The sequence below is a fragment of the Hyla sarda genome, chromosome 7 (genome assembly GCF_029499605.1).
Source record: "Hyla sarda isolate aHylSar1 chromosome 7, aHylSar1.hap1, whole genome shotgun sequence".
Classification (NCBI taxonomy): domain Eukaryota; kingdom Metazoa; phylum Chordata; class Amphibia; order Anura; family Hylidae; genus Hyla; species Hyla sarda.
This window is the reverse complement of record NC_079195.1, coordinates 191,832,103-191,842,288: the sequence shown is the minus strand read 5'-3', so window position 1 is coordinate 191,842,288 and position 10,186 is coordinate 191,832,103. Positions and strand designations below refer to the sequence as shown.

Here is a 10,186-nt window from a genome sequence, read left to right as displayed (position 1 = left end):
GTTTTGGATACATAAAAAAAGAAAAAGAAGATTCCTGTGACTGACATTTGCTCATAAAATGAGATTGTTTGATCTTCTGTAACTTTTAGAATATTATAAGAACCAAATCATTAGATAAATAGAGGCATTTACAAAATAGAGAACAACAGAAATATTAATGAATGGAGAAGGTAATGGCCGCACTATTGATTCCATCAGGCGGAGGATCGATTAATGGGCGAACTAACTATTCTACATATGAAGAGATAATAATTAGGAAAATTACAAAGTGACACATACTGAAGAACAAACACTATTCAGTCTACAGAGGAATATATATATATATACGTGTGTGTTGTATTTACAGTAATGTGTAATATATATGTATGTGTGATATATGTGTGTTGTATATACAGTATGTGTGCAATATATATATATATTGTGTGTATGTATGTGTGTGTGCTGTATATACAGTACGTGTGTAATATGTGTGTGTGTTGTATATACAGTATGTGTGCAATATATATATATATATATATATTGTGTGTATGTATGTGTGTGTGCTGTATATACAGTACGTGTGTAATATGTGTGTGTGTTGTATATACAGTATGTGTGCAATATATATATATATATATTGTGTGTATGTATGTGTGTGTGCTGTATATACAGTACGTGTGTAATATGTGTGTGTGCTGTATATGCAGTACGTGTGTAATATGTGTGTGTATGTATGTTGTATGTACAGTATGTGTGTAATATATTTATATATGTGTATGTATGTATTGTATATGTAGTACATGTGTAATATATGTGTGTGTTGTATATACAGTACATGTGTAATATGTGTGTGTGTTTTTGTATGTATGTGTGTTGTATAAACAGTATGTGTGTAATATATTTATATATGTGTTTGTATGTATGTGTGTTGTATATACAGTACATGTGTATTATGTGTGTGTGTATGTGTGTTGTATATATAGTACATGTGTAATATATGTGTGTGTTGTATATACAGTACATGTGTAATATATGTGTGTGTTGTATATACAGTACATGTGTAATATATGTGTGTGTTGTATATACAGTACATGTGTAGTATATATGTGTATGTTGTATATACAGTACATGTGTAATATATGTGTGTGTTGTATATACAGTACATGTGTAATATATATATGTGTGTGTTGTATATACAGTACATGTGTAGTATATATGTGTATGTTGTATATACAGTACATGTGTAATATATGTGTGTGTTGTATATACAGTACATGTGTAGTATATATGTGTGTGTTGTATATGCAGTACATGTGTAATATATATATGTGTGTGTTGTATATACAGTACATGTGTAGTATATATGTGTGTGTTGTATATACAGTACATGTGTAATATATGTGTATGTTGTATATACAGTACATGTGTAGTATATATGTGTGTGTTGTATATACAGTACATGTGTAATATATGTGTGTGTTGTATATGCAGTACATGTGTAATATATGTGTGTGTTGTATATACAGTACGTGTGTAATATATGTGTGTTGTATATGCAGTACATGTGTAATATATGTGTGTTGTATATGCAGTACATGTGTAATATATGTGTGTGTGTGTGTTGTATGTATGTGTTGTATATACAGTACATGTGTAATATATATGTGTGTGTTGTATATACAGTACATGTGTAATATATGTGTGTGTTGTATATACAGTACATGTGTAATATATATGTGTGTTGTATATACAGTACATGTGTAATATATGTGTGTGTTTGTATGTATGTGTTGTATATACAGTACGTATATATTATGTGTGTGTTGTATATACAGTACATGTGTAGTATATATGTGTGTGTTGTATATGCAGTACATGTGTAATATATATATGTGTGTGTTGTATATACAGTACATGTGTAGTATATATGTGTGTGTTGTATATACAGTACATGTGTAATATATATATGTGTATGTTGTATATACAGTACATGTGTAGTATATATGTGTGTGTTGTATATACAGTACATGTGTAATATATGTGTGTGTTGTATATGCAGTACATGTGTAATATATATATATGTGTGTGTGTTGTATATGCCGTACATGTGTAATATATGTGTATGTTGTATATACAGTACATGTGTAGTATATATGTGTATGTTGTATATACAGTACATGTGTAATATATGTGTGTGTTGTATATGCAGTACATGTGTAATATATATATATGTGTGTGTGTGTTGTATATGCCGTACATGTGTAATATATGTGTATGTTGTATATACAGTACATGTGTAGTATATATGTGTGTGTTGTATATACAGTACATGTGTAATATATGTGTATGTTGTATATACAGTACATGTGTAATATATGTGTGTGTTGTATATGCAGTACATGTGTAATATATATATGTGTGTGTTGTATATACAGTACATGTGTAGTATATATGTGTATGTTGTATATACAGTACATGTGTAATATATGTGTGTGTTGTATATACAGTACATGTGTAGTATATATGTGTGTGTTGTATATGCAGTACATGTGTAATATATATATGTGTGTGTTGTATATACAGTACATGTGTAGTATATATGTGTGTGTTGTATATACAGTACATGTGTAATATATGTGTATGTTGTATATACAGTACATGTGTAGTATATATGTGTGTGTTGTATATACAGTACATGTGTAATATATGTGTGTGTTGTATATACAGTACATGTGTAATATATATATATGTGTGTGTGTTGTATATGCCGTACATGTGTAATATATGTGTATGTTGTATATACAGTACATGTGTAGTATATATGTGTATGTTGTATATACAGTACATGTGTAATATATGTGTGTGTTGTATATGCAGTACATGTGTAATATATATACATGTGTGTGTGTGTTGTATATGCCGTACATGTGTAATATATGTGTATGTTGTATATACAGTACATGTGTAGTATATATGTGTGTGTTGTATATACAGTACATGTGTAATATATGTGTATGTTGTATATACAGTACATGTGTAATATATGTGTGTGTTGTATATGCAGTACATGTGTAATATATATATGTGTGTGTTGTATATACAGTACATGTGTAGTATATATGTGTATGTTGTATATACAGTACATGTGTAATATATGTGTGTGTTGTATATACAGTACATGTGTAGTATATATGTGTGTGTTGTATATGCAGTACATGTGTAATATATATATGTGTGTGTTGTATATACAGTACATGTGTAGTATATATGTGTGTGTTGTATATACAGTACATGTGTAATATATGTGTATGTTGTATATACAGTACATGTGTAGTATATATGTGTGTGTTGTATATACAGTACATGTGTAATATATGTGTGTGTTGTATATGCAGTACATGTGTAATATATGTGTGTGTTGTATATGCAGTACATGTGTAATATATATGTGTGTGTTGTATATACAGTACATGTGTAATATATATATGTGTGTGTTGTATATACAGTACGTGTGTATTATGTGTGTGTGTTGTATATGCAGTACATGTGTAATATATGTGTGTGTTGTATATGCAGTACATGTGTAGTATATATATGTGTGTGTTCTGTCCAGCTATCACATGGCCGTATGGAATACATGAATACATTGTCCCTCATTGTACAGTCTTATTCTTCATACTCTCCCAGCAGCTGAGTGTCTGTAGTAGACCTGAGCACATCACAATTACTGCTAACACCCTGAATACATTCATAATCATTTCATACATTTAAAATTAATAAATAACTATGTGTCTTCCCTGAAGAAAACAAGATAGATTAAATAGTTAAAATGAATCAAAAACAATAATAATACATAACTGAAAGCATAACAGCATAACCCTTTCCCTGTCTATACACATGGGTAAGAGTGTCTATCTATCTATCTATCTATCTATCTATCTATCTATCTATCTATATATATATATATATATATATATATATATATATATATTACAGTGTATATGTGTGTATGCATAGTGGAAAGTGAATAAACTGTACACTTTGTATTTGACTTAATAAATAAAATATAATAATAATAATATGTCGGAATAAAACTTCATGTATTGCCATCTGGAAGGCAGTAAGGGAAGGATCAGGCTATGTGCTCTGTGTTGTGATCTGGGTGATATATGGGGGCAGCTCCCTGCACTTCACCCCCGGGTTAATATCCACGGAAATAGCAGAGAATATGATGTCAGGACTCCAGAAACTCATTTCCACTCCACAGATAAAAAAAAGATCCACATTTGTCACAGAGTTTTCAGTGGAGAATGGAGGATAGCCCAGCAGATTACTGATCACTGCAGCTATCTACTGCTCCTTCTCTCCCACAGGGCGGACACTGCTAATGGGGGTCTAAGTAATACACCAGGATGAGGAGGCTTTTATTCAAATAAGATAGAACAGTGTTTTCCAACCAGGGTGCCTCCAGCTGTTGCAAAACTACAACTCCCCAGCATGCCCGGACAGCCAAAGGCTGTCCGGGCATGCTGGGAGTTGTAGTTTTGCAACAGCTGGAGGCACCCTGGTTGGAAAACACTGATTTAGACACATAAGGAGACAATTTACAGCAGTGTCCCCCAACTTGTGACTCTCTCCAGCCGCCAGCGTGCTGAGAGTTGTATTTTTTTGCAACAGCTGGAGGGTCACAGGTTAAGGAACACTCATTTACCAAACATTATCCTTAGGCATACTCACTGTCAATAGTAAAGATGTCATAAAGATAGGATTCGCTCATTTGCATTAGTTCTTATCTATCTCATTATTCCTGATTTATTTACGATTTTATTATACTATGCTCAATATTCAGTTTATTTACCTAAACTGTATTTTATGTATATTTACTCTTTCACATGTATTATTATAATTGATAGCCATTATTTATTGTTTCCTACCTCTTGTTGTTTTTATTTATTTGTACTTATTATGTTTTCATTAAATCGTTTATTGTTTGTTATTTCAATTCTCTTCTAACTTTTCTAATTTTTTTCCCCCACATGATTTATTTGATTGCATATTAATCTACTTGTGTATCGTTCACAATATATCTTTATTATGTAAAGGTAAACAAGGCTGGAGCGCAGCAATACATATCATTCCGCAAAGTTTTCTATCTTTTCGCGATTGAAACAATAATTAACATTTTGCTAAATAAATCATTTATACATTAATCGTTTTTTAACAATATTTTTTTTTATAATATAAAAATCAAATTCTATATTTTGTTTCCACTATATGACAGTTGTAACTATTATACCACTGGTGTGAAGCCACTGGATACAAATGATATAAAGACTGAAGACTTCAATCCATTGCTTTATAAAGTTGTGTAGACAAAGTATGGACGTGTTGCCTCAGCATCCCATATAGGAGAATTAAAATGTTACTATTATCTTTCCACTATATCTATCTATCTATCTATCTATCTAATATCTATCTATCTATCCATCTATCTATCTCATATCTATCTATCTATCTCATATATATCTATCATCTATCCATCCATCAATTTAATATCTATCTATCTATCTCATATCTATCTATCTATCCATCTATCTCATATATATCTATCTATCTATCTATCTATCTATCCATCCATCAATTTAATATCTATCTATCTATCTCGTATCTATCTGCCTATATATCTATCATATTTATTTATTTATTCATTCATCTATTAATTATCTGTCCATAACATCTGTCTATCTATCTATGTATCTCTTAGATAAATAGATAGATAGATATGAGATTTATATATCTAGTTGTCTATATATCTATCATATTTATTTATTCATCTATTAATTATCTGTGCATAACATCTGCCTATCTCTCATATCTATCTATCTATCTATCTATCTATCTTATATAAATCTCATATCTATCTATCTATATATCTTTTTCTCTATATATCTATCATATTTATTTAGTCATCTATTAATTATCTGTGCATAACATCTGCCTATCTCTCATATCTATCTATCTATATGTCTATCTATTTTATATAAATCTCATATCTATCTATCTTTTTCTCTATATATCTATCATATTTATTTAGTCATCTATTAATTATCTGTGCATAACATCTATCTATCTATCTATCTATCTACGTCATATCTGTCTATCTATCTATCTATCTATCTCATATCTACCTATTTCATATCTGTCTATCTATCTTTCTACGTCATATCTATCTAATCTCATATCTATTTATATTTATCCATTTATCTTATATCTATCTATCTATCTTATATAAATCTCATATCTATCTATCTATCTATCTATCTATCTATCTATCTATCTATCTATCTAGTTGTCTATATATCTATCATATTTATTTAGTCATCTATTAATTATCTGTGCATAACATCTGCCTATCTATCTATCTATCTCATATCTATCTATCTATCTACGTCATATCTGTCTATCTATCTCATATCTATCTATCTACGTCATATCTATCTAATCTCATATCTATTATATATTTATCCATTTATCTTATATCTATCTATATCTATTTATCAATCTATAATCTATCAATAAAGGATCTATAATATGTTAATTTGTATCCATCTATTTCATATCTCTAATCTATGTCAGATCTATCTATCTACTATCTAGGGGTTGCTCAATCCACCCAATCTGCCTCCATACAATTCCCAGTGAAGTCATAAATAGGAATCCATCAGTGGGATTGTGTGAGAGATGATGAGAGTTGTAATTCAGCGAAAACCTATGATGATAATTTACTTCTGCCATTATTCCAGGCAGTGTGAGTGGCTACAAATGACAACAGATCACATCTCTCTAGCACTGGGAAGTAATTCTCAGGACTGCTCCATAAAACATCCTTATTCCTAAACAATGCTCCTATGACTGTAGTTCGGGCGAGGATACAGATAGGTACAATCCAATTACATCAACTCTTCTGCTATGAAGGACAATAGACATTATTGTCAACACCTCCACTTAACCCTCTTCAGAAGACCCTGTGGAGACCATTCAATCCCTGACCCCACTCAATAAATCCGATGCCCATTGTCAGTGCTGCTGGATACAAGGCAGAACCAGACAGTCTATGGGGGACACGTAGAAACTTTGGTCCCAAATACAACATATGTGTTACATGGAATCTCCAGTGCAATGAAGACCATCTTATACTACATTTCTTTATACATTATATTTCTATCTACCTTGCTTAAAGTCCTCTAATCCATCAGGACTATTATCTATTTCAATTCTATCACTACACTACCATATCCCACTAATAATAGCCAATATTAGTTTGTGATAAATAACTTCCCATTCTGTCAGAATTATAAAACAATAATAATAATAATAATGTTCTATATCAATGTATTAGTAATTTCCTAAAATCTAGGGATTATGTGGGAACTTCCATCCCAACAGTGTTATGTAATAGTCCTTGGGTTGGATAGAAATTAAATGTTATCAGTAATATTGTGTAATTCTATGGATAATGCTGAAAGTTCAATTTCATCTGTGATACCCGATAGTCTATGGATTATGGAGAAACTTCCATTCCATCCATAATAAGGGAATATCAAAAGTCAATTCCATCAGTGATATCATGTACTCTATAGATATTATAGAAAGTTACATTTTATCAGTTATATCCTGTATTCTATGGGTTATTTAGAAACTTCCATCCCATCAGTTTTCCACAATAAATATAGATTCTCAAAGTCATCAGTAATATTCTATAGATTATATAGAAACTTCCATCCTATCAGGTTTGTACAATAAATATAGAAAGTCAAAGTCATCAGTAATATCCTGTATTCTATGGATTATATAGAAACTTCCATCCTATCAAGTTTGTACAATAAATGTAGAAAGACAAAGTCATCAGTAATATCCTGTATTCTATGGATTATATAGAAACTTCCATCCTATCAGGTTTGTACAATAAATGTAGAAAGACAAAGTCATCAGTAATATGCTGTATTCTATGGATTATATAGAAACTTCCATCCTATCAGGTTTGTACAATAAATGTAGAAAGACAAAGTCATCAGTAATATCCTGTATTCTATGGATAATATAGAAACTCCCATCCCATTAGGTTTTAAAAATAAATATAGAGACCAAAGTCAACAGTGATATCCTGTATCCCATAGATGATATAGAAATGATCAATTGGATCTTGTAGAAACTTCCATTCCATTAGTATTATACAAAAAATTTAGTAACTACCATCTTATTAGTTTTATAGAATAAATATAAAAAGTCAATGTCAACAGTGATATCCTGTATCCCATAGATGATATAGAAATGATCAATTGGATCTTGTAGAAACTTCCATTCCATTAGTATTATACAATACATGTGGGTTGTAAGAAAACATCTATTCCATCACTAGCATTCTATATCACACAGAACCTTCTATTGTAATAGTAATGGTCGCCATAGGTAGTAACCAGCTTCTGTCTATCCCATTGCTATTTTGCAGGGATCACTGGAGGATGGAGCTGTGGAGCAGTGAGGGATATGCTGCAGGTGAGAGGGGAGCAGGAAAGTTTGCAATAAACTTTTTTGGGGGGCTAGTACCTAGGAGATTGGAATAAAGACCCTTTTTATGACCTCTAGCAGAACCAAAGGACTGGGTTTCATCTACACGACCCCCAGCACCCCCTGACCCTGCATACATCAATAAGGATCATACAGAGGAGTAAGGGGGGTGGGGGTTAGGGGGGTGTAGGGGGATCTGCAGGCTGCATCCTATCCTGTCCCCATCATGCTGTACATCCCACTCCCTGCAGCATCCCAGCCCTCCATACTGCCAGAATTCTTTATTATTAAATCAATGAATGAGGAATAAAATGCCTTACGTTGCATTGGCAGCCCAAGGATTTCTGGAAGCCCCTTGACAGATGCATCTGTGGCCAGCGCTGCTGAGCTTTGCATCATTTTATGGAGATGTCGCTGTAGAGATATCAGATGGAATGAAATAAAAGGGAATAATGTAACGGGACGTGGAGGAGGCTGTCAGGAATCAGTGCATGGGGGGAGCAGGTCTGCGGAGGCAGGCATGGGTGCAGCTGACAGGTGGCCGTGCTAGAGCTGTGGCCTGTCCGGGCTCTGTCCTCCTGCTGTCCCGGGTCACTCAGTGGGATCCAGCCTCAGTGATGCTGCAGCAGTTCCAGCCTGAGTGCCGCTTACACCCCAGCCAGTTTGATTCATTCACACTGCAGGAGCTGCCGTGACGTCACTGCCCACCGGCCCGCCACGCCCCCTTAGCCAATCAGCCACACAGGGGCGTGTCCGGAGGGGCTGTAGAGATCTACCAAGAAAAGGCGTGGTTTGAATTTTAAACGGGCGTGGTCAACTGCTAGCCACACCCCGCGGGAGACAAGTGCAGCAGCAGCAGCAGCAGGTGTCTCTGCAAACAACATAACTCCTCATCCCCACAGAGACCCTTGTGCTCTTCAGTGAAGGGGCTGAGAAGTGACTGCAGCCCATCTGCTCTGCAGTCCCCCTGCTGGAGGATGCTCACTTGCTGCACTTTTTAGGGTAGTGTTTCCCAAACAGTGTGCCTCCAGCTGTTGCCAAACTACAACTCCCAGTTTGCCCTTGACTCTTCAGGGCCGGAAAATAGAGATGAACTGACACCAACGGATCCCAGAGGCTTTAATGGCGATCCGTCTCGTTTCTGCTTGGTTTACGTTTTTTTTTTTTAGTAGTTTGTGACCAGAAAATAATTTCCAACTAAACAAATTCTGCAACTAAGCTCCTACATAGGTGTGAACCAAGCCCTATGAGATCAAGAAGCCTTTCTGCTCTTCTATACGAGCCATTGTTTCCAAACTAGGGAGCCTTCACCTGGTGCGAAACTACAACTTCTAGGATTTCACTCTGTTCAGGGTTAGAAATTGGAATTAAACAGACACCAACGGATCCCATTGACTTTAATGGGGGTCTGTCTTGTTTCTGTTTGGTGTCCGTTTATTTAGCAGACAAAAATTGACTGCTGACGAAACGAATTCTGCGACAAACTCCAACACAGGGGTATACCAAGCCCTATGAGATCAAGAAAGCCTTTCTGTTATATGAGCCATTGTTTTCTAGCTGTTGCAAAACTACAACTCCCAGCATGCCCAAACAGCCAAAGGCTGCCTGGGCATGCTGGGAGTTGTAGCTTTGCAACAGG

At 33.9% G+C, this 10,186-nt stretch overlaps 1 protein-coding gene across 1 annotated transcript in view; it reads right to left on the bottom strand.

The window, feature by feature from the left end:
- Nucleotides 1-9,306, bottom strand: part of LHX4 (LIM homeobox 4) — a 61,153-nt gene extending 51,847 nt beyond the window's left edge. The window contains exon 1 of the mRNA XM_056530015.1: nt 8,868-9,306. Coding sequence (XP_056385990.1) covers nt 8,868-8,946 — 79 coding nt within the window. The 5' untranslated portion in view covers nt 8,947-9,306. The remainder of the gene's footprint in view (nt 1-8,867) is intronic.
- Between the last annotated feature and the right edge of the window lie 880 nt (nt 9,307-10,186).